Source organism: Moschus berezovskii, chromosome 19 (assembly GCF_049115385.1).
Source record: "Moschus berezovskii isolate FMDL1 chromosome 19, NW_MosBer_1.0, whole genome shotgun sequence".
Lineage (NCBI taxonomy): Eukaryota > Metazoa > Chordata > Mammalia > Artiodactyla > Moschidae > Moschus > Moschus berezovskii.
In genome coordinates this window covers 75,534,488-75,558,377 of record NC_142478.1, presented here as the reverse complement: position 1 = coordinate 75,558,377, position 23,890 = coordinate 75,534,488, and the positions used below count along the sequence as shown (strand labels likewise).

The following is a 23,890-nucleotide window of genomic DNA, read 5'->3' as shown; positions in this document are numbered from 1 at the left end:
AGAAGCCGGGAATTGCCCACCTGGGGGCTGCAGCATGAGGGGCTGGTGGGGCTGTTCCCATCTGGATGGAGTCTGAGCCCCAGGGGGGACCAGCCTGTCAGTGGGGAAGGGACCCTGGGCCAGGGTATCCTCCCTGAGACGGAGAAGGGGACCCAGAGGCCAGGGGCTCGCGGAGTGGGCCAGCCAGGGTCCCCAGCTGGGACTGCTCCCCTTCACCACACCCTGGAGGCTTAGGCCCCAGGGTCTGTGTGTGGAGTGTCAGCTCAGGGTCAGGGCCGGCAGCCCCCAGTGGTCAGTACGGTGGCCGGAGCCCCTAAAAATCACGGGGAACTAGCAGGAGGGCAGGGTGAGCCTGGAGTAACCACGGGGTTCTGCTGCCCTGTCGTCTGAGGGGGGAGTTCTTCTTCGGATCTGACCACACCATGATGCCAGCCTTTTCCTCTGTCAGACGATCCAGCCTTCTGCAGCCCCTGGCCCCCGGGACCATCATACCCAGCCCCTCAACAGGACACTGGCCAGGAAGCTGGGCTCCTGTTCACCACTGGTCACTCCCATTTCCTTCTGGGACCTGTCCCACAGCCCAGGGAGGCCTCCCTGTCTTAGCTCGGGGTCACCTACGACCCCCCCCCAGGTCCCTTTCTCTGGGTCCTGCATTTGCCCCGCAGAGGCCTCAGTGAGAAGAGGGGGTCCCAGGGGCCTGGTCTCAGCTCTGCTCCCAGGGCAGCTACGGAGAAAGCTCTGGGGCCCAGCAGGGAGACTCCCCTCGGAATTGGGTTTCCTGCTGTGGAAAGAAGGGATGACACCCTGTTCCTGCACTGCACTGGGGCTGGGTTTAGGGGGTGGCTTGTGTACCTTGCATGATGCCTATTACGTCTGACCCCCACCAGGGCTCCGGGCCACTCCCTGGGGGGCAAAGGGCATTTCTTTGTGCAGAAGGGGCCGCTGTCCCAGATCTGGTGATAAGCCTGGATGGACAGCGGCCAGTCAGCTGCAGCCCACAATGGGCCGGATGCCACGCACCTGCCCACAAAGGAGGGGATGGCTCCCGCCTCACGTCCCACCGGCAGCCCTGAGATAGCATCGGCCCGGCCAGAGGGCCATCCGTCTTGTCCCACAAAGACTGAGACAAAGCCCGTGTCAGTGGCAGCCTCCCCAACCGGGTCAGCGGGGCCAGGGGCCTTCCTGGGCCAGGCAGCCGGGCTCAGGCCCCAGGCTCCTCATCAGCGGCCTTCATTGTTCACATGGCCAGACGGGTGGGGGCCACACCTAGAGCGGAAGTGGGGAAAGCATTGCCCTCTCTCGGGTCGCCAGGCCCAGCTTAGCAGCCTGAGCCACACTGGGGCACGTACTCAGGATTTTCCAGGCCCTGGTGGCTCAGCTTGGATCCAGGGCTGGGATGGGGGAGACCAGGGCCTGAGAAGCAGTCAGGGGTGCCTTCCTGCAGGAGGTGGCAGCCAGGTGGAGGATACCCTGCAACCTCCTGTGCCTCCTCACCCCTGCAGGGAACTTCTGTGGACCCCAGCTTGCAAGGCTCACCCCCTCCTCGCTTGCCCTCCAGATCCTCTCACTCAAATGCCCAGGAAGGTCCTGCTGGGGCCCCTGACTGCCCTCACCATCTCTGGTCCAAAGCACTCCTGATGCTTTGGGGCACCTCACACCCTGAACCATCCTTGGAGCCACCTGGCAGACCTGCCCTGGCGCCCAGAAACCTCCACTCCAAGCACGTGCACCGCCCGTGGGGTTCCAACTGTCCTCACACTGTCCTCACCCCCACCCCCACAAGCGGGCACTGTCCTTCCAGCCCTTCCACACCTCCCCACTTGAACTTTGGGGAGAGTCCAGGCCGGGGGAGTTTACCCCACCAGGAGGTGATATGGAGGTGTATGAACTGTCATGTGGGAACCATTCCTCGGAACTCTTTCTGGGTTTGGGAAGGGGATTCTGCAGCACACGGTGCAGATCGGTCGGATGGGGAGCAGGCTTTATTGGCAGTGCAGATAGCATGGGGGGCTCCGCGGGCGTGGGCAGCGCCTTTCTCCAGGCCCTCCCCGGTCCAGGTCCAGGGCGTAGGTGCGTGTTGCCAGCGGTGCACGCAGCAGTCAGGCCTCTGCGCGGGGCCGCCGGCGAGGCAGGTCTGAGAGATCGTGAGGACGCGGGAGGGGGGACGGCCGCACGGTTCAGCGCCAGTCACTCGGTTCGGGGGTCGCGCGCTCGGCGGCCAGCGGCGCGCTCAGCGGCCTCCGGCGCGTGGCGCGGGCGCGCAGGCTCCGCAGGCGGCACAGCAGCAGCGCCAGCAGCAGCGCGTGCAGCAGCCCAAGGATGAGCAGCAGGAGCTGCGCCGCCAGCGCCCCGCGGCAGAGCGCGCCGGGCGGGCAGGTGGCGCGCAGCTCGTCCTCCGCCAGGTAGGGCAGCAGGCGGCCCCGAAGCGCGGGGGGCGCGGCGCAGCGCAGGTCGCGGTAGGGCTCGCGCTCGGGCCGGCCGGCCAGCCAGGCCCGCAGCGGCACCAGGTGGCAGTCGCAGCGCCAAGGGTTGGCGCCCAGGTGTGCAGCGCGCAGCACCGGCAGCGCGTCCAGCAGCCCCGGCGGCAACGCCGTCAGGTTGTTGCCGGTCAGCACCAGCTCAGTCGTGTCCGGCGGGAAGGCGGCCGGCAGCGAGGCCCACGTCAGCCCGCGGCGCCCGCAGTCCACGCGCGTCCCCGCGCAGCGACACGGGGCGGGACAGTCCGCTGCCCAGCGGCCCAGCGGCGCGAGCAGCAGAAGCAGCAGGCTCAGCGCCCCGCGCGGCCCTGGAAGGGAAGCGCCGCGGTGAGCCCGGCCCTCGGGGACCCGGGCGGCATCGCCACCGCCCGCGATCCTTTCCACCCACCCGCCGGCTGGAAGAGTCCTCCGGGTCTGGCCCGAACCGCTCTGACTGCAGCCCAGAGGACCGAGAGCCTCCCCGCCGGATGTCCTCGGGGAGCGCGCGGCCCAGGCAGAACAGACTCACCGAAGCCCATGGCGAGAGGTCGGCAACCGGGCGAGCTCTGGAGCGCCGGGCGGTGGTCGCAGGACCGGGCGATAAGGCCGTCCCGCCCCTCCCCGGCGCTGGCGCGCCTGCAGAACCAACCACAAAGCGGCCACCCCGCCAAAAATAACCCCGAGGCCGAGCCGCCGGCGCAGATAGGGCGCTATCGCCAGGTGGCCGGCCGACAGGGCTTCCGGCCCCTCGCTCCCGGGGCGCACAGACCATTCGGACACCCTCTTCGACGTTCACCAACATTGTTCTCCTGTCACCAGGACAGGGCGCAGCATTCACAACGGAACACACTGGAGAATGGGGCTCAGGGCCAGGGATCATGCGGGTGGAGGGATGGGGACCAGGGACTCAGGAACTCAGGGCCACAGTGCTGCTGGGGAGAGCGGGCCTCCTGCCACTGATGGGCAAAGGGTGGGCCAGGGGCGGGGGTGGCCAGTTTGCCGACCACCCGCTGCTACTGGAGCCCCACGGGGCCAGATCAGGCCGTTGGGGAGGGGCGCAGGCATTCACTAGGAAGCCCAGCCGCGTTACTGTCCCCAGCAGCCAGCTGACCTCCTTAGGTCGGGAGGGAGCCTAATGGCTTCCGTTCCCAACCTGTGCGCAGAGGTGCCTGGTGAGTGGGGGAAGGGGTAAGAAGGACCCGGCCCACGGGGGCCCAAAGGGAGGCTCCGAGTCGGGAAACAGGCCAGGGTCCCGGGGATCGGCCCCCCACCCCCATCCCCACTCTGCCTTGGTTCTCCCGCCCATGGAAATAGGGCCTGGAGTCAGTTCAGTGACCTTCCGGTTGGGGGCAGATCTCAGAAGTCACCACCCAACTTAGATCCAGCGCCCCAAGGCCAGAGAGGACTGGATGTGGGGGGGGGCCACCGTCCAGGCCCCCGGGAAGCAGATACACACGAGGGGAGGGGCCGATGCTGAGAATAAATTAGGGTTGGCTGGGGGCTGTGACCCAGCGTCTCTGAGAACAGGAGGGAGAAAAACCAGGTCTGGGCCACTCTGGGGTGGGGGGTCGCGCCGGGGCCTGTGGGCGATCCAGACGAATCCGACGTCGAGTCCAGGCCCGTCGGGGTCCAGGGGTGGGAAGGGCCAGTCTGGAAGCCGGCAGTATAGTTATGGTACGTGGGGCTGCGGCGGGGTCACTGATCCTGCATCTGCTGCTTCATTTTCTGCAGCATCTCTTGCATCCGCCTTAGCTGAGGGCAGGGCAGGAGCGGCAGGGGGCGGCGTGAGCGAGCGGTGGGCGGGGCCTGCTCCCGCGCCCAGCCTGGCCCCGCCCCCGCCTGGCTCCGCCCCACCCGCCTGGCTCCGCCCCCACTCCCCGCCCACCTCCTCATCTTTCATCCTGATGAGCTTTTCAGTCTCAGCGTCGGGCGTGGGCAGTGGCAGGATGGGTATGGGGCTCTCCATGCGGCTGTCCTGCGTCAGCTTGCTGCAGGGCGGACACCAGGGACAAGGCTGCTGGAGGCCAGGCTGACCCTCGACACCAGCGAGGCCCTGCGGCTCCCGCGCCTCCGGGCGGGGCCCGGGGTGGGCGGGCGGGGCGGGGGCGCGCACCTGGTCATCTGCTGGATGCAGTGCGCGCGGTAGTTCTCGTAGTGCACGTCGCAGGTCACGTCCTTGAGGTCGTGCATGTGCGTGCGGATCAGCATGTTGCGAAGCTTCACGAAGTCGCAGTGTGCCTGGTTCTCCACTGCGGGCGGGGGCGGCCGGTGAGGGGGCCGCCGGCCCAAGGGAGCCTTCCCACCCACAGGCTGTGCCCCAGGCCTGGACTCACCCTCCACGATCCCCCAGGGGTACAGACGCCCCCGGACCCGCTGCCCCTTGGCCTCCACCACCGTGTTGCTGCCGATAACAGCGAAGGGTGCGCTCTCCTGGGTGGGGGGGGGGCAGGTGCAAAGGCTCATGCCCAGTTAGCATGGGTGTGAGGTCCGCGGTGCAGGAGGGGCATGGGCACGCCGCACTTGGTCCACCCCTCCAGTGTCCCCAACAATAACCTCTCCCCAAAGAGATCCTGTTGTCCCCACCTCGGGCCTCTGTGTTGCCAGCTGAAGCCAGAGCTGGTGCCGCTTACATGGAGGGCTTTTGCCAGGCTGTACCCTCCCCACCTGGTACCCCTCCCACTCCTTCCCCAGAGCGGAGCCTGTGCCGCCTGTTAGCGAAACCCCTGCCAACTCTGGGGTGAAGAGCCCACCCTAGTCTTGGCCTCGTGGCCACTTGTGCCCAGCTTGGCTTCTCCATCACCACTCAAAGCCACCTCCCTCCCCCAGAGCTCAGGACTCTGGGAGTCGGGGCATACACAGGCCTGGGGTACAAGAAGGGGGCTGAGTGCAGGGCCAGGCTCTGCCCTGTGTCCTGGCATGCACTCCATGGCCCAGGAACCACATGGGGCCCAAAACACAGTGGCCAGCAGGGACCTGGGCTACCCCTGGCCAAGACGCTATGGCCTGGACGAAAGTCTCACGCCCCCCTGCCCCTGTCAGACCAGGGCCCCACCACTCCTCTAGTGTACAGTGGCCTCTGGGGTCCCCCCAAGCGCTGCAGGCTCACCTTCAGTTCCCGGTCCTGCTGCTTGAAGTCCTCATCTTCGTCCGAGTCGCACTCAGGAAACTGGTACACATGAATCCCAAACCTGTCAATCTCTTCCCGGATCTGCAGCCGGCAAGGGCTGTCAGGGGAGGGGCCAGCGGCCTCAGTTCCCCGCCCCCCCCCCCCCCTCGAGCTCCACGCAGACCCCCCAGCCCCGCAGGCTCACCCGCTCTTTCAGCTTCCGGATCTCCCCTGGGACAAGACAGTCGGCCTTGGCGATGAGGGGCACGATGTTCACCTTCTCGTGCAGGGCCTTCATGAAGCCCACGTCCACCGGCCGCAGCCTGTGAGGGGGCCGGGGTGAGGGGCTCGAGGGGCGCGGGCAGCGGGAGGGGGTGCCCGAGGAGCGCACAGACCGGGCCCCCTGGCCCAGGGCAGCCACCTACCCGTGCCCGAAAGGGGAGATGAAGTACAGACAGCAGTGCACACGGTTGTCCTGGATGTTCTTGCGGTTGAGGCCGCTCTCGTCCCGGAAATACTGCTCGAACTGCTGGTCCACATAGTCGGTGATGGGCTTCCAGCTGGGGGTAGCGGGCGCGTGAGGCCAGCCGGGCTGGGAGCCGGGGGCCGGGGCAGCCCGGGCAAGCCTTCCTCACCACTCAGAGTTGTTGACGGCATCCCCGAAGCCCGGGGTGTCCACGATGGTGAGCTTCAGCTTCACGCCCTTCTCCTCGATGTCCACCGTGTGCTTCAGGATCTCAACCGTCTGGCTGATGCGTTCTGGGGCGGGGGGGGGTGGTTTAGAGTGGCCTCCGTGGCCCTGACTCCCACCCCCGGGCATTCCAGACACTCCCAGGTTACATGGCCTGGCGGCGGTCTGGACCCATGCTTCAGGGACAGAGGATCGGGGCTGGACCTGGAAGGAGCCCTCGAAAGGGTCACCTAGCAGGGGGCGTGGGGCCCACCCACTCACCCTCAGCACTCAGCAGTTTCCGCTCCTTGTAGAGGTCGGTCAGGAAGAGGCTGTGGACCAGTGTGGACTTCCCCAGGCCTGACTCCCCTGCCCACAGATGCAGTGGGGAGGTCAGGTCCCAGGGCCCCAGATGGAGCATGGCTGTCCGTGCCCCTGCCCGCCCTGGGGCCCAGCCTGCTCACCGGCCACCATGAGTGTGAAGTCGAAGCCCTTCTTCACGGACTTGCGGTGCACCTGGTTGGGCAGCGTGGCGAAGCCCACGTACTGCTTGTCGATGTCCTGGACGGGGGTGGGGCAGGTCAGGGACACGCTCCAGTTCCTGGGGCAGCCCCGGGCCCTGCCCCTACCAAGCTCAGGCCATGGTGGCAGCAGGGCAGGGTCCCCCAGGGAAGGGGCATCTCAGTGGCAGCAGCGGGCAAGGGTCTGTGGGCAAAGGCCCCCGGAGGTGGGAGGCGGGTGGGCGAGGAGGGTGGTGGTGCCTTCAAGGGCTTCACAGAGACCGAGTCTGTGCCCGGAGCGGGGGCAACAGGCACATCCAGTGAGGCCGGTGTCCTTGGGTGGGGGGCATAGGGCACCAGGACCCGACCCCTCAGACGTGCCCAAGGCCCTCGGAAGCTGGAGAAACCCTCTCCCTCAATACTCACTCCTCCGAGAAAGTAGGGGGTGGGAAGCCCCATCTGGCCCGGATCCAGCCGCGGGGGCGGCTGGCAGCAGCGACGGTGGAGCTGGGACTATTTATAGACAGCAGCCCCCGGCACCCACCCCAGGGCCCTGCGGCCCCCGTCATATCCTCAGTCCGGGCACCGGGGTGGGCGCGCGCTGACCCACTTTCCGCGCCCCGCTCCACACACACCTTGAGCCGTCTCTGGGCCTGGGTCCGCGGCGACAGCAGCGGCTCCACCAGGCGGTCCTGGGGTGCTGCCAGCGAGTCCATCCCCGCCAGCCTGGGACCGTGCGGGCCGCGCTGGGGCCCAGAGGGTCAGACCCGCCCGCCGCCAGGCGTGTTCCCGCCCGCGGGGCGCACTGACCCGGGCACCGGGGCCCGGGGGAGGGCGGCGCTCACGCGATGCGCGACCCCGAGGCCCCCCTGGAGCCGCGGGTCCGGCCTCAGACGGCCAGCCCCGGGCACAAGCAGGTCCCTGCGCCGGACGGGAGCGCGCGGTCTCCGGGAGACGGTCGCCTGGAAATGAGGCCGCGCGGGCGGAGCCACCGGAGCGGAGGCGGGCGGGGCCCAGCCCTGCGGGCGGGCGGGCGGCTGCGCGAGGAGCGGCGCGGCTCGGGCCGCCAGCCCCGCGACTGCACGGCGGGGGCCGGTCCACGGCGGGTCCGCGCCGCCGCGCCCGCCGCCAGAGGGCGCGCCCTCCGCGCGCTCCCGCCCGGCCCAGCGACTCCCCGAAGACGCACCGCTCCCTGCGCGGCCCGCGCCCCGCGTGTGTCCGGAGAATGCTCTCCGCCGCGGCCGCCGAGACCAGCGGGGCACCTGCGAGGGCAGAGCCCCGCTCCCCACCCAGGCCCGCGCTGGGCGGGATGGGGCGGTCAGAGCCCTAGATGCCCGCCCCCCAGTCCCTCTGCAAACGCGGACGCTGTGGCCCGAGCGTGGCTCCCCAAACCCGCCGGCCAGCCCTGCTGGCCAGACAGCTGCTGCCAGCCGAGGGGGCCTGATGGAGCGGACCCCTTCCCGGGGGCACTCTGAGCTTCCACGGTGCCCTCACCCCCAGGACTGGGCAATAGGGGGCCTGGGGGGCTCCAGCCAGCTCTGCCCTCCCGCCTGTGCCGTGATGCCAGGGACCACGGGGGTCTCCTGAGCCCCCAGACCCAGCCCCCCCCCCGCCGCAGGCCCCCACCAGAATCTCAACAGGCCAGACCAATGGGAAGCAGCTGGGCGTCCAAAGAGGTGGATGCGCTCTGAACTCTGTCAGTAAGGCCCGGAGGCCCCCACACCCCCACTGGCCCTCCCTTCCTGGCTCCCCGCTTAAGGGGCCTCTGTCCGCCAGGCCAGAGCTGCTGTCGTGGGGCCTGGAGGCTGCTGGCACCTGGGGAGGAAGGGTGGGTCCACTGCTGGGAACAGGGGAGCCTTTCATCCACAAGGATGGCGGGGGGAGCCACAGGCCACAGCCCGGCCCCCTGCCCTGGCTCCGAGAAAGCATCCACCACATGGACCTGTGGGGGGCCTCCGGGCTGAGTATCCCCCAGCTTCCAACCCCGGGTGCCACCTTAGACACGGCTCCTAGGCCCAGGTCCCGCCGGGTGGACAAGCTGACATCTCAGGCCCGGGGCACTTCCGAGGACAGCCGGGCCTGGCCTCAGCTCCCCACACCCTGGGGCTTCAGGGGTGCACTGCCCAGACGGCCTCGGTTTGCCCGCTGGTAAGACACAGCCTCGGGAGGCCTGGGACAGGGGACAAGCCCAGCCCTTGCCAGCCCAGCCCACATCCCACCTCACCCGCACAGGGCTGGGGATTCCCTGGGGGTCCCCAAGGACAGGCCCTGCCACCCGCTTTGTCTGGGCCCCGAGGCACAACAGACGCTGCTGAGGCTCCTGGGGTGCAGATGCACCGCACCCACCTCCTCCCACCACCTGGTGCCTGACGCGCTCGAGGCGTTTTCATCCTCAGAATCTCCCTGTCGGCTCTGGAGACAGGAGCCAGAGCCAGTGGAGCCACCACTTTCGCTGAGAGGGGGTATGGTGGGGGAGGGCACAGAGGACCAACAGAGCCCCCCACCCCATGCCTGAGATGGTGGGCACAGAGGGGTCCATAGCATCCCCGTCTTTCCTGGAGGGGCGGCGGGCTGAGGCTCAGAACGCCAACGGTGGAACCGTGAAGACCCACGGGGAGCCGGCCCCACATGCCTGGCTCCTGGCCCCAATCCTGGGGACCCTACACCACACCCGCATCACGCCCTCTGCCTCGGGCCCTGGGGGCAGGCATGGGTGAGGCCGGTCCCAGCTGAGCTCCAGGTGGGGCAGACACCGGCAAGGAGGGGCTGGAGCCCCAGCAGGGGACCCCGAGTGCCTGCAGGCCCCAGAGCAGGGGGCCGGTCTCCCTGGGCTTCCCCCGTCTCTCCCTGAACAATGGCAGGCTGGTGGGCTGGCCCTGCATCTCCTTCATTGTGCAACCCGCAGCACGGGCAGGCAGCTCCCGGCCCCGGCTCCCCAGGGAGCCCCTCGCTGGCAGGGTGAGGATGAGAGGTCCCTCCCCACGAGCCTCTCCCAGCCCAGGGCGCAGCTGGCGACTCCCAGCCCCCGCCTCCCCTGCGGGGCCACTCCGCCCGCCTGCGGCACCTGGGCCAATACTGTGGGGTTCCATCCAGGGAGAGAACCCCCAGCCCTGACGAGGGCTGCCAAGGCCACCCTGGTGCCCGAGTCAGGCCTTCCTGTTCTGCCCTGAACACGGCTGCGCTCGAGCAGAGAGACCTCAGTCAGCGGGGCTGCCCCAGGGCCCCAAGCTCCCCCGATGCGCCCCGCTCCGTGGGGTCTTCTCAACATTTAAACCTGACCTCAGCCGGATCTACAGTGGGTGTCCAGGCGGCCTCCCGTCCAGCCCTCTGCACCTGGAGGGTGGGGTCCAGGCCGGCCCTTGGGTGAACCAGTTTGTACCCCTAGGTCTGAAGACCCGTGCAGGGCAGGGGGATGACTCAGACCAGGCCCTGGAGGCTCCCAGTCTGGGGAAGAGGCCCCAGGTCAGCCCACTCACATCGCTCAGTGAGAAGAGGATGCAGCGAAGTTGGGTGGGGTGGCCGGAGGAGCCGCCCGCCGGCTCCGTGTGGGGCGGTGCTGGGGCGGCCCTGGCTGCTGGACGCAGAGCCCTCCCCCCGCCCGTGGCCTTCCATGACCAGGGGCTCCCTCAGGACCCCCAGCACGCGGTCTCGGGCCAGTTCAACAAGAAAAGGCCACGCTGGACCAGTGGGAGGGGGCACCCGGCCCATCCCCCATCGGGGAGGGGCGCACGCCGCGCAGGCCAGGGTCGGGATCCAGGACCCCGGCACGGCGCCCCTCCGCCCCGCAGCACCCGGGCTGACGATCGATCGGCTATCGCGACAGGCGGGATGACGGCGGGCGGGGGCGGGGTCGCGCCGGGGCGCGCGGTGTTGCTGGCACAGTGGGTGACAGCGGGCCGGGTGAGCGGCGGCGCACGCGTACCTGCTTGTCCTCTGAGAGTGCGGGCCGGGTCGGGGGTCGGGTCGGGGTCCAGGGCCGGCCGGCGGGAGGGAGAGAGACCGAGACACAGGGTGAGAGGCGCGCGGGCGGCGGGGACAAAGGCGCGCGCGCGCGCGCGCGGGCGGGCGGGCGCCGGGCTCACCTGGGGTCGCCAGCTTGCTCTTGTACCGCAGGCCTGTGCTCATGGTGGCCGCCGGGGGGGACGTGCGCGCGGGCGGGGCGGCGACGAGCCGAGGCCAAGGCCGGGCTGCGGGGTGACCGGCCCCTCCGCGCCGCCGCCCGCCCCGCCCGCGCGCCCGCCAGCCAATCGGCGCCCGCCGCGCCCACGCGCGACCCGGCGCGGCCGGCGGGGGCGGGGACCCGGGCGCCCCCACCGCCCCGCGCCCGCCGCCTGGGGCGACGCCCTCCCTTCCTGCTGGCCGGGCGCCGGGGCACCCGAAACCCGCGCTGCGCCCGACCCCGTGACCGCGGCCGCTGTCCACTCTCCCCTACTCCCTGCCCAGGGCCCCCGGCCCCGCAGCACCGTCCCTGCCCGATCCCCGGGCCCTACCCAGACCCCGGCTCTGACTCCTCCACCCTCGTGGGACCCCCTCCACCCCTGACCTCTGATCATCCTTGATGTGGTCCCCCCTGTAAAGCCCGCCCCCAGAGGCCCGGGCCTCATACAGGCTCCACCACCAGGCTTGCCTGGCAGGCTCTGCCCAGCTGAGGTCAGGGCATGACCCCCACCTCATCAGGATGGATGCCTGGGACTTTGGCCTGCGGAACCCCGCTCCTGGCCCTGTCCTGGCGGAAAGCCTGATGCCTGGTGCACCGCCAGCCCCGGCTCATCTCCTGCAGCTGTTGGTGGCTGTACCTGGCTCTGCAAGTGCACACACCTGGGCAGTCGGTCCGCCCCAGTTCCAGGATCACTGGTGAGGGATGAGGATGAGCTGCCATCCCAGATGGGGGGCTCCCGGGGGGGCTCCCACCCTCACCCTGCACCCCCAGGCGCACCCCAGCACCCTGTGCTCTGCACACCCACAGGTGGACCCACTGAGACCACCCTGAGAAAGGGCCCCCCGGGCACTGTGAAGGCGGGCCAGGGTCTGCACCCCACTTAGGCTGAGGTCTCCCCTGGCCGGGTGCCCCCTGTCTGTTTCGGTCACTGCCACACTCCCAGGTGCCCTCAGCCTAGACCTCCCAGTAGCGCCCCCCAGGAGGCACGTCTGGGGCTCTCAGTCCCTCAGGGAGGGACGTCGGGCCTGCGGTCAGCAGCCCCCCAGGTGAGGGCCCCTCCACAGGCAGGAAGCCCCATCCCGCCCCGCCCTCCTGCGCCTTTGGGCCCTCTGCTGGCCTGTGGGCTCCACCATCTCTGAGCGCCGGCACTGGGCAGCCTGTGTCCCCTCAAGGTGGGAAAGTCAGGGGGCAGCACCTTCACTGCCGCCCGGCTGGTCGGGGTCCCCTCCCCCAGGGCCTACGCCTGGTCCAGCGCGAGGTGTGGGACCAGTCCACCCCCACCCTGCCCCTGGCCCTCGGGCCAGAGCGTTTGGAATTCAGATGACCTCATACCTCACAGGGCCCTGGGGCTGCGCTGTGAAGGTCTTGTTCTGAGGGACTTCCCGGCCCTCCCCCCCAGGCCGAGACGCTGTGCTTTCACCGCAGGGGGCTTGGGTTCCATCCCTGGTTTGAAGCTAAGGTCCCCCCATGCTACACCGCCAAAAGAAACATTAAAAATTTTTTTTTAAGATTTTGGTAGTAAAACACAACTGTTCCCATGACTGGAATAAATAAAGACCATAGTAAACGTATATATTGGTTTAGGACTGGCTTTGTCACAAGATTTTTAAAACCTTTCTTTCAGAGCTTTAGGGAGTTCGGGATTGTGGGTAAAGGCGTGGGGCCAGAGGGGACACTTGGAGTGCAAGGCAGGACTTCTGAGCCTTCACCAGCCCTGGGGGCCTCTGAGGAAACCCCATCTCAGGGGACCTGTAGCTTAGCAAAGCAGTCCAGTCCAGCAGTGCGAAAGGCCACTTCAACAGTTAGCACCAACTGGCCCAGGCAAGCCTGTGCTCACGGAGACTCGAGGACGGGCTAAGCCACCCTGTCCTGCGGGTCTGGGAGGGGCTCCAGACAGCCCCAGGTCAGGGAGTCTGAACTCGGCCCTGAGGGGACTGGACTGCCGGAAGGGCCTAGCTTGGCAGATTACGGGTTTTAAAACAATCCTGCAGAGGCAGGGGGGTGCGGAACACCACAGAGGCGGGTCTTTTCTCATCTAAGTGTGCTCCAGGGGAGGGTGGGCGTCAGCAAAGGAGGGCTGCAGCCCAGCATCTCAGGCCTGGAAACCCCGGCTGGAGCTGATGGCGAGAGGGCCCGGAGCCGCCCCAGGACTCCCGAGGGCAGGCCCGGGTCGGGCCTCTGGTGAAACGTCAGGGGGGTGAGTGACCGCGGGCTGCGGGGCGGGAAGCAAGTGGGGTCTGCTCCCCCACAACCCGGCCATGAGTCCAGGGGACACCCCGAATCCCGCCACAGACGGAGAGGCTGCCCCTCCAGCTGAGAGAACCTGGGGGACAGATCACGGCTCCGCTGCCGGAGCAAGCATGTAGGCTCCAGCCAGTGATTCACAGGCCTGTCCTCTGCTCTGCCAGGTAGGATGGCAGGGGGGCCTCTTCTGGTTTCTCCAGCCTGGATGCTGCCAACTGACCACCTGGTGCAACACTTTCATGGCCCCTGTCCACCGCAGGTCATGACCCTGGGGGCGGGTGACCTTGGGCAGGAGAGCCCAGAGCCCGGCCAGCCTGCCTCCCGCCTCGGGGCTGTGGTTAAAGGAAAATCCAGCCTCCTGGGCTGGGGGGAGCAGGTCTGAGACCGCCCCCACCAATACCAGAGGAAGAAGGCTGGCAGTGGTACAGGGAGAAGTCAGAGAGGTGCTCCCGGGTGGGAAGAACGCGACTTTCTAATTCACAAGAAAAAGAAGGTAATGAGTGAAAAAATAAGCTACACCCAGAAAAATCTGCTCAACCAGCTTGGGCTACAAATAGCTTGACGCTTTTCAGAAAAACAAAAAAAAACCACCTCTTTTTATTTTGGAAGTTCTCCCGAGGCCGCATTTAGCTGGTGCCGAATCGTCCTTCCTGTCGACACAGACGCGTGGGCATTTGTGGTGGTCACATGGGCATTGGTGCCTCTGTGTAAGCCCTAAGCCCGGAGGTGTCACGTTGGAGACAGGGCACCCTGTCCGGGGGACACGGGGTCTGGTGGACTGGGGGTCGCTGGCAGCATGCTCCAGAACGTTCGGTCCGTCTGAGTCCAGGGTCGAGGGCAGAAGCCGAGCTGGACATACTTGGTCATCGACACCTGGTCTCTGGGCTGCAGGTCGCACTGGCCCCTGGAGGGTTGGACCGCCTCTTTGAGGAAAGGGCCACAGGAGGGAGGAGAGCCACACTGCCCTTCACAGGGACACAGAAGGACCACGGTCAGCTCACAGCAGAGTCAGCCCACTGGGAGCAGCTTCCCTGCGTCCCAGCCCACTCAGAGCCGCACACCCCTCGAGGCTGGGGCCCCCGTCCTCGGTGACAGCACGGGGCTCGAGAAGGACAGCCCCCGCTCAGCACACGGGGGCTGTGACCCCCGCAGCCCACCCCCACTGGCCCCGGGTGGCGCCTGGGCCACTGACTCATGCAATCTGTGCCCGGGCGTGGGGCCACTGTGCAGAGCAGGCCCAGGTCAGGCTCCGTGCTGGCCCAAGAGAAGGACCGCCACTCCAACGGGCGGGGGCACACTGCTCAGGCCCCCACGGGGAGCGCCCCGCCACCCGCCCCTCCCCCGCTGCCCGGCCAGCTCCCGTGTCCCTCCCCGTGGGTTGGGCGGTGCCAGCTGGCTGCCAGCTCAGGACTGCCCCCCTCTGAGGTCTCCGCTTCTCAGTGTGACGCTGGGGCCATTGTGGGGGCGCCCAGGCTGGGGTCCATGGGTCCTCTTCTCCCAGGGGGCTCCTGGTGTGCAGGAAGGTGAGTCACCCTCCCCCACCCCCAAACCCTGAGGGTGAGGGGCACAGCGAGCTCTGTGGGCCTCCCGCCTGCTCGGCCCTGCTGGGGGCGGGCACCGTACCTGGGCACGGACCGGGAGGCGGGGTTCAGAGTGCAGGGGGACGAAGGCCTGAGTGAGGGCCGGGGCAGCGGGTGGGCCTCGGCCCGGGGTGGGCGCTGTGGGCTACAGCCCCGCCTGCCCCAGGTTCCGGGGTGCCCTCTGCCCAGACAGGCTGGAAAGGGGGCCGTGGGGACACCTGCCCCCAACACGGAGGGCGAGGGGTTCATGTGTGCAGCCGGGGGCCATAGAGAAGCCTGCCCCTCACCTCTCGTTAGATCGCTGTGACGGGTCAGGGCAAGCGGGCTCTCACGTCCAGTGGACAGCAGGCCCGTCCAAGGGACACACCGTCCATGGCAGCTGCCCGGCCAGGAGGGCACCGCCAGCCCCGCTGCGTGCGGAAGGCTAACCCAGTCCTCCCAGCGGGCGCCCTGTCAGCACATGCAGAGGAACGCCAAGTCTGAGAATCTGCTGCTTAGCTCCGGGTACAAAAGCTTTTCTCTTTTCCCCCTAAATTTTCAGTTTTATGTTTTAAATCTAAGTCTGTGATTTTACTTTGAGCTCGTTCTTGTATAAGGTACAAGAGGTTGGCTGATGTTTTTGATGGCTTGTGAGCATCCACTTGCTCCCAAAGCATTTGCTGGCTCCTTCCTTGTTAAATTGCTTTTGAACTTGGTCGGGGGACTTCCCCAATGGCTCAAATTCTGCCTTGCAGTGCAGGAGACCTGGGTTCAATCCCTGGTTGAGAAACTGAGATCCCATGTGGCAAAAAAAAAAAGAAAAGAAAAACATACAGATGTTTGTAATTTGGGTAAGTTCCAATTTATTGATTTTTCGTTTTCTACCTCAAGCTTCTTTTGTTCTCTGTAAGAAATCTTTGCCCACTTACTCCACGGTCACGAACCACGGTCTCCCCTGTTTCCTCTCTGAGCTTTGTGCATTCAGCACTCGCTCTGTAGGGCTGTGATCCATCGTGAATCATTTGTGTGCATGGTGTCAGGTAGAGATCACAGTTTATCCAACTGTTCTAGCACCATTTGTTGATAAAAAATTTAACCTTCTCCCCCTGAACTGCCCTGACACGTCTGATGAAACTCAAGATTTTAGCTTTCTCGTGGATCTTGTTCTGAATTCTAGTCTGCTTTGAAATGACTATCTGTTGCTACATAACAATTTGAAACTTAGTAACTTAAAACATCAACTTCAGTTCAGTCGCTCAGTCCTGTCTGACTCTTTGTGACCCCATGAACCGCAGCACGCCAGGCCTCCCTGTCCATCACCAACTCCCGGAGTTCACCCACACTCATGTCCTTTGAGTCGATGATGCCATCCAGCCATCTCATTCTCTGTCGTCCCCGTCTCCCGCCTTCAATCTTCCCCAGCATCAGGGTCTTTTCCAGTGGGTCAGTTCTTCGCATCAGGTGGCCAAAGTACTGGAGTTTCAGCTTCAGCATCAGTCCTTCCAGTGAATATTCAGGACTGATCTCCTTTAGGATGGACTGGTTGGATCTCCTTGCAGTCCAAGGGACTCTCAAGAGTCTTTTCCAGCACCACAGTTCAAAAGCATCAGTTCTTCGGCGCTCAGCTTTCTTTATGGTCCAACATCAATGTAGTCAGTCAGTTCAGTTCAGTCGCTCAGTCGTGTCCGACTCTCCGTGACCCCATGAACCACAGCACGCCGGGCCTTCCTGTCCATCACCAACTCCCGGAGTTCACTCACACTCATGTCCACAGAGTCAGTGATGCCGTCCAGCCATCTCATTCTCGGTCGTCCCCTATGTAGTCATTCTTTAATAGCTCGTGGATCCTGTGGGTCAGAACCTTGGGAGGGCTCAGCGGGGTCGGCCGTGTGATTTCAGTGTCTGCCACTGCGGCCGCCGGCTGGACACTTCCCTTAAGCCCTGGGGCTTCTCCCCATCATATCTGGGGGAGCCTGGCCACGCGGGGGCCTCGAGCCCCCAGGGAGGTTGTGCAGCGTCCCTTGTCATGTAACCCGCTGTCAGTGGGGTGTGTGAACACCCTCACATTCACAGGGCATGGCGGCTCCAGGAGAAGGTGTGGGCTGGAAGACTTCTCAGGCCCGTCTTTGAAAAATAAAATCTGTAAATGCTCCTCTTTCCCGGCCAGTCCTCTCTCTGTTCACAGCCTGGATGATGGACACTGACCTGTCTCTGGCCAGCAGCCGGGGGTGGCCTAGGGCAGGAGGTGGGGGACAGCCCCGTTGAGGTGAGTTAGCCTGAGGCCTGCGGGACAGAGGGGAGGAGTGGCCGTCCAAGGCGGGTGGTCGGGCGTGGGGGTGGGCGTGGGGCCTGTAGACCCTGAAGTGCCTCTGAGATCTCGCGCCGGGTGTGGCCTGGGCCCCACGGGGAGGCATCGGGAGGGTGGCCGGGCTCAGGGACAGGAGAGCCCAGCCCAGCCCATGGCCAACAGCTCTGACTCAGGACGGAGCCCCACTCAGGCGTGTTTGGCTTGGCCAGGGTTTCCGGGGAGGACGTCAGAGCCGAGGGCGGCGTCGCAGGCTCCAGCGGAGGGGCACTGAGTGAGGGGTAAGGCCGCTGAGAACCAGCCCAGCACGCGCTGTCAGGGCGGCCGGTGGGGGGCACCGGGCGGTGTTTTGGGGGCTCTCTCCGGGGCATTGACACCCCGCCCCCGCTCCAGGTCCCAGAGAATCTGGCACCATCTCCATTCTCCCTGAATTCACGACCCCCTCTGCTTCCCCACTCATGGATCCAAGGAGACCCTTCTGAGCCCCTGCTGGTGGGGGCAAGGGGCAGGATCCTCCCCCAGAGGGGCCGCGCCGCCTGCAGCAAACTGCCAGCCCCTCGGGTCTTCCCCAGACGGTGGAGGTGCTCTGGGGACCTCGGGCTTGACCTCTGGGCCGCCCCTGGACTCCACCTTCTCCCCCTCCCACCGTGGGGTCCTTGCTCAACCCCAGCGCCTCTGGCTTTTGTTTTCACTTGCCAGTGCGGACAGTGCCTGGCTCTGGAGCCCATGAAGGGGGCACGGACAGAGCTGGGGGCTGCCCAGGGCTGCTGGGTCCTCAACCCCCTCTGGCAGCGGCTGGGGACCATCTTGGGGGTCCCTGGACAGCCCCCCGTGGACCACTCCACTCCGGCCCAGTTTACCGTCTAACATGCGGGGTCCCCACCCGCCAGCGGCTGGGATCTGAATCCCAAACCACTCTGGCCATTCCCTCCCCTCTCACTCCACGTCCAGCGCGGATTCTGCTTCAGCAGTGCGCTCACGGGGCTCCCCCAGCACCCAGCACCCCCTGCCCCGGGCTTCCACGGCGGGAGTCCCTCCCCCACAGCCTGGGGGCTGCAAGCCTGAGGCTGGGGCAGCTCTGTGTCCTTGGCGAGTGTGCACCGCCCTCAGTTCCGTGTGTCTGCGTCCTGACCTCCCGGGTTCTGCTGGGTCAGGGCCCCGCGCTAGTGACTTATTTTCACTCAGTCGCCTCTTTCAAGGCCCGTCTGCAGACACGGCCACATTCTGAGCGCTGGGTTTGGGGCTTCAACAGATGAACTGAGGGACACGGCTCAGCCCACGACACCAGCCAAGGCCACCTGGTCTGCGCCCCTCGGGCTCGGCTCTGGGTCTGGCCACACTGACCCCACCTCCGCAGGGGGGACCCCTGAGACCCCGTGTGGTTCAGGCCTCAGGCTGCACCCTCGCCGTGTGCACAGCCCCAACCAGGAGCTGAGCCCCAGCTCCCACGCCAGCCCCAGCCAACAGGCCGCCTCGCCTCCCCTCGGAAACACCAAGCTTGCCCCCGGCCTCTGGCTGCGCGCTTTATTGAGACAACTCATCACCACACAACTCAACACCTATCCTGTGCGTTCAGAGGTTTCCAGGGCGCGCACAGGGCTGAGGAGCCATTGCCACAAGCATGACAAGAAGGCGTCCTACGGAGGCATAGGTCACAGGCCAGGCGGCCCTCCCTTACACAGGGTGTCATTCCGAGGCCTTCAGGACCTTCCAAAGCTGTGACTCCATCACCCAGAGGAACCCCATTCGCGGGCACAGTCCCCCCAGGCCCTGGTCATCACGGGTCTGCACATCTGCCTGCTCTGGACGTTACCTATAGACAGAATCACACAATACGTAGCCCTCTCTGGAGGACCACCACGCGGCGGCCTGTGCTGGAACTTCGTTTCATTGACTGAATGGGCCACGTGTTGTCCGCCCGTGTGCTGATGGCTGCGTGGTGGCTCCCCTCTCTCGTCTACGTGCCCAGGCTGGTATGAGCAGTCGGGATGAATCCCTGTGTGGGCACACGTTTCTGCCCCTGTGGAGTTAGGTGTCCAGGGAGTGGAGTCACTGGACCCTGAGGTCGCTCTGCGTCCCTGATGGCCTGGGCTCATTGTCTGTCTCCTCTGTCCGGGAGGGAGGAGGCGCCAGGGCAGGGCTGTGGCCGCTACGTGTGATGAGGATGGGCGGGCCTGGGGAGGGAGGGCACCGGGCACACCTGGGCATGCCCCCTAGAGCTCTTCCTGCAGCTTCAGTGGCCCCCTCCTCCTGCCCCTCCGGGCGCCGTCGGGAGCACTGTGGACTCGTGGTCGGGTCTTGCGGTGGGACACGGCGCGCCCCCGCAGGAAGACGCGTGACGCAGCCGCGACGAGGATGAGCCCTGAGGACCGATGCCCGTGGAAAGGGCAGCCCCAGGATAAATCCTGCACGAGGTCCCGGGTGTCAGCTTCACAGAGACGGGAAGCAGACGGTGGGGGCCGGGTGGGGTGCGGGGAGAGAGCAGAGCATCCTTTGGGAAGACGGAAAGTTCTGGAGGTAATGGTAGGAAGGGTTGCACAATGTGAATGGACTCAGTGCTGCTGAGCCGTGCACTCAGAAGTGGTTACAGTGGTGAATTTTGTGTTGTGGTGTGTGTGCTGCACGCTCAGTCATGTCCGCCTCTTTGAGACCTCCATGGACTACAGCCCACCAGGCTCCTGTGTCCATGGGATTCACCGGACAGGAATACTGGAGTGGGTTGCCAGTCCCTACTCCAAGGGGATCTTCCCAACCCAGAGACTGAACCCGAGTCTCTTGCATTGCAGGCAAATTCATTACTGACGAGCCACCTGGGAAACCCACGCTATGAACATTTTACTGTAACTCTTTTTGAACATAAGTAATAAAAATAGTCCAGTATAAAGTCTCAGTTTTGCACTAGGATCTTCTGTATGAAGCCCCTGGAGTTAACGTAACTGTGGGACACTGATGAGAACAGAGCTCACAACGTGGTTTATCATAATAGTGACAATGAAGAAAGAGTCGCCGGCCTGCGGGCACAGAATGCTGCCTGTGTGCGGAAGGCAGCCCCAGAGAAGACACGCGAAGCCCCAAGAGGACACACAGGCTGCACAGGCCTGAAGCACCCAGGAGCTGCGGCCCAGCGGGCGGCGGGAGGGGTTCTGCACGCGAGAGCTCTCTGGAAGCATCCTGGGACTCAGGGCCAGGCTAGGAGTTAGGGTCAGGTTTTGGCAGGGGTTAGTATTTAGTGTCAGGGTCAGGGTCAGGGTCAGGCTAGGGGTCAGGGTTAGGGTTTAGGGTCAGGGTCAGACTAAGGGTTAGTGTTAAGAGTTTAGGGTCAGCTAATGTAGAACTTAATGCTCTTGTAATGCATTTTTGCTTCTGTACTTTGCTTGCTGCTCGTAAAACCAAAGTTACTCCATTTTAAGATAAGGTTGTTTTCAAGTAAAGATTCCTAAAATTGTTTTTGAAAAAATAAAAAAAAAAAAGAAAGAGAAAAAAAAAAGAGCTTAGGGTCAGGCTAGGGGTTAGGGTTAGGGTTTAGGGTCAGGGTTAGGGTTTAGGGTCAGGTTCTGGCAGGGATTAATATTTAGTGTCAGGGTCAGGATCAGGCTAGGGTTAGGGTTATGGTTTAGAGTCAGGATCAGGCTCAGGCTAGGGGTTAGGGTTTAGGATCAGGATCAGGCTTGGGGTTGGGTTGCTGCTGCTGCTAAGTCACTTCAGTCGTGTCCGACTCTGTGTGACCCCATAGACGGAAGCCCACCAGGCTCCCCCGTCCCTGGGATTCTCCAGGCAAGAACACTGGAGTGGGTTGCCATTTCCTTCTCCAATGTGTGAAAGTGAAAAGTGAAAGTGAAGTCGCTCAGTCGTGTCCGACCTTTAGCGACCCCACGGACTGCAGCCTACCAGGCTCCTCCATCCATGGGATTTTCTAGGCAAGAGTACTGGAGTGGCTTGCCATTGCCTTCTCCGGGGGTTGGGTTAGGGCTGCCTTAGGAGGCCAAGCTGAGGAAAGGGCAGGAACTGTGGTGCTGGCGGCCCCACCCAGCGAGGGGAGTCCGCTGGGCAGGGAGGGGCGGGCGGCCCTGCCCCTAACCGGCTCCTGTGCAGACGCTGCAGCCCTGCCCTGTGCCCCTTGAGAACCTGTAGGGCCCGTTCCACGCATGCTGACTAACTGCTGATTCATGGTGTCCCCTGCCCCGCCTGCTGGGCTCCCGGCCCCCCTCGCACTGAGTCTGGAATCCCGGCAGGAAGAGCTGGGCCTCCCCAGGCAGACTCCGGGTCCAGAGCACAGAGTCCCGCCCAGAAGGCCCATCTGCGGCTCGGCTGGGCACGAGTCACAGGGAGGGATCGTCCTCGGGCGGAAAGAGTGACACGGAGCAAACAGAAAAAGCCAGGTTTGCGGAAAAGCAATTACAGTCTGCTGAGCATGAGACAGAGATGTGAGCACAGACAGAGTCCCGTTTCCTTCAGGATCCACATCCCCGCTGCCAGAGGAGCCGGCACTCAGCACATGAAGAAGCAATAAGAAGGCGTATCACTGGTTTCTGTTTTTATTTTCACAGTTTGTCGCATTTCCTAAGAAGCTCCATCAAAGCTGGTTGGTAGAAGCAGAAGAAAATTCCACATTCAGTGAAGAATCGTCTCCCGATCCCTGGCAGATGAACAGACCTCCAATCAGCAAAACGAGAGAGACAAATTCTCCTAGGACAAGTTCCCGAACAAACAGGGATTTCTCCTGCTTTCTCACCAAAATGCCAGCTGCCCCCACAGGACAGTTCCCGCTGGAGGGGAGACGGTTCTCTGGGGAGGGAGACGGCAGCCCCGGCTCAGTGAGGAGAAAGCCCGCCGGACACACGCAACCTGGGCCTCCGCACCGTGGCTGCAGAAAGGGCAGGCCTAAGCGGACAGGCGGGGGACAGGCTGGCACGTGTCCCTGCGACCGCTGGCCCTGGGGTGTGACGTCCTGATGCAGAGTCGCACATGCCCAGTCTCCAGACCCAAAGCGGCCGACACACCAGTAATCACATGCCTATACCGACCGCACCTCAAGTGATGTTTGGGAAGATTCAGGTGAAAATATTAAAGTCAGGGACTCCCCTGGTGGTTTAGAGGCCAAGACTCTGCGCTCCCAATGCAGGGGGCCTGGGTTTGACCCCTGGCCAGGGAACCAGATCCCGTGGGCGGAAACCACGACATAATGCAGGCAAATGAGTAAAAAGAAACATTAAAAAAGGTCGAAATTAGTCTCACCTGTTTCTCTTTATTTATTTACTTTTTTCTATGGTTCCTAGAAAATTTTAAATTACGAACGTGACTTGCATTGATAGAAAATTCAGGAACAGACCTAAGCTCATCTGGAGAGTCAGTACATGACGAAGGTAGGGGAGCAGTGGGCTTTCTGAAAATAAAATGACACGGGGACACAGCTGGGGGGCTCACATAGAAACAGGGAACGTGGGCTGCACACCTCCCACCGTTACAAAACCAAATTGCAACGGAGCGAACGTCGACACTGACAAGGGAAACTACAGAAGCACTGAACTCTGAAACCTGGGACTCCACACACGATAAGACACAGATTCAGTAACACAAAATCGCATCGCCGCCCACTGTGAAGGGGAGCGGGAGAGATGAAAATGATGGGGCGGGGCACACCTAGGGGCTAATGTGCCAACATTCGGAACATTCAAGGGCGCTCAACAAGCCAGGTGGGGAGACAGGAGACTGCAAAACGCAGATGATGGTCAACACACAGCACGAGAACTGGCCACACACACACACTCACGCACACACTCACACACACACTCTCTCACACTCACACACTCTCACACACACTCACGCCAGGAATAGGCCAAGCAAGTGACTGTGCCAGGTGGACCGTTCAGGCCAGAGGGGGGACAGGCTGGGCTCACACGCTCACACGTGGTGGCAGCCCAGGCCGGTTGGGTGGCATCTGAAGAGATCCCTTTCCCCTGGGTCCTGTGACCCCCTCTGGGAATGTGCCCTGAGGCTCACGTCCAGCAGTGGGAAGACACGTGGACAGTCGTCCTCGTCAGCAGGCATCGCGAGCCTGGAATACTCCGGAACCACAGTGCAGTAGCCCGGGGGTAGGGGGTGCTGGAAGGCTCTGTTCTGTGGGGTAAGCTGATGGTTCAATTTCAGTCATGTCTGACTCTTGGGACCCCATGGACTGTTGCCCATCAGGCTCCTCTGTCCATGGGATTTCCCAGGCAAGAATACTGGAGTGGGTTGCCATTTCTTTCTCCAGGGGATCTTCCTGACCGAGGGATCAAACCGGGGTCTGCTGCCTGGCAGGCGGGTTCTTGACCGACCGAGTCACCCGGGAAGCTGCGATAAGAGCGGCCTGCAGAAAGGGAGGGCCGGGGGTCAGGGTCACGGCCAGGACACGGGCATGTGGCCCCTGAGCCCGGAAGAAGGGCAGGCTGGGGGGGCCAGTGGACTAGGGCTGGGCCGCGGCTGGAGTCCCAGCGCAGAGCCGCCAGCTGGGGTGGGGGGAGCTGGTCTGCAGGGGTCCAGGGCCCCACTGCGACGCGGGAAGACAGACCAGCGTGGTTCTGGGACGGCGTGGCCAGGCCGGTGTTGTGGGGGAGTAACGTGGCGCGGTCAGTGGGCACCGGATCCCCGGAGGCAGGAGGCGGCAGACGCGGGGTCCCCCGGCGGGGAGGGGAAGCGGGGCGGCCCGGAAGGCGGGCGCGGCGCGGAGAGAGGACGCGGACGCGCAGCAACCCCGCGGCCTCGCCGCTGGACCCCGGCCCGCGGCGGTCACACGCGCCGGCGGCGGCCGCGGACCGCACGGAACCCGCAGGCGCCGGGGTGCGGCGGCCGCGGAGCCCCGCTGCTCCGCCCTCCCCCGGGCCCGGGCGTCCGGCCGGCCGCACACGGCAG

The 23,890-nt window shown here is 64.8% G+C and overlaps 2 protein-coding genes across 5 annotated transcripts; both read right to left on the bottom strand.

Annotated features, from left to right (window-relative positions):
- Positions 1 to 1,964: 1,964 nt before the first annotated feature.
- GP1BB (glycoprotein Ib platelet subunit beta) lies at positions 1,965 to 3,135 on the bottom strand. The gene is made up of 2 exons (XM_055405259.2): positions 2,986 to 3,135; positions 1,965 to 2,785 (listed from the first exon to the last, which is right to left on the bottom strand). Exons 1-2 carry the CDS (start codon positions 2,993 to 2,995, stop codon positions 2,178 to 2,180), a joined length of 618 nt encoding a protein of 205 aa, XP_055261234.1. The 5' UTR covers positions 2,996 to 3,135; the 3' UTR covers positions 1,965 to 2,177.
- Positions 3,136 to 3,240: 105 nt separating this feature from the next.
- SEPTIN5 (septin 5) lies at positions 3,241 to 10,929 on the bottom strand. 4 transcript variants are annotated; one of them, XM_055405254.2, is made up of 12 exons: positions 10,815 to 10,929; positions 10,655 to 10,665; positions 6,697 to 6,793; positions 6,515 to 6,601; positions 6,198 to 6,321; positions 5,988 to 6,122; positions 5,768 to 5,885; positions 5,563 to 5,664; positions 4,790 to 4,886; positions 4,570 to 4,705; positions 4,342 to 4,444; positions 3,241 to 4,208 (listed from the first exon to the last, which is right to left on the bottom strand). In XM_055405254.2, the coding sequence occupies exons 1-12, from the start codon at positions 10,855 to 10,857 to the stop codon at positions 4,152 to 4,154; spliced, it is 1,110 nt and encodes a 369-aa protein (XP_055261229.1). In that variant the 5' UTR covers positions 10,858 to 10,929; the 3' UTR covers positions 3,241 to 4,151. The 4 variants fall into 4 exon arrangements, with proteins under 4 accessions (XP_055261229.1, XP_055261233.1, XP_055261228.1 ...); XM_055405258.2 differs by lacking the exon at positions 10,655 to 10,665 and having other exon boundaries at positions 10,815 to 10,867; XM_055405253.2 differs by lacking the exons at positions 10,655 to 10,665; positions 10,815 to 10,929 and adding an exon at positions 7,368 to 7,679.
- Positions 10,930 to 23,890: the final 12,961 nt, after the last annotated feature.

What these genes read in the sequence shown, in the direction of transcription:
- SEPTIN5 (XM_055405253.2), bottom strand. Translation starts at nt 7,448, where the DNA reads ATGGACTCGCTGGCAGCACCCCAGGACCGCCTGGTGGAGCCGCTGCTG. An exon ending in GAAACTGCTGAGTGCTGAGG is followed by an intron (nt 6,322 to 6,514) that starts GTGAGTGGGTGG and finishes CCCCCGCCCCAG; the next exon opens with AACGCATCAGCCAGACGGTT. An exon ending in ATCTCCCCTTTCGGGCACGG is followed by an intron (nt 5,886 to 5,987) that starts GTAGGTGGCTGC and finishes GCCCCCTCACAG; the next exon opens with GCTGCGGCCGGTGGACGTGG.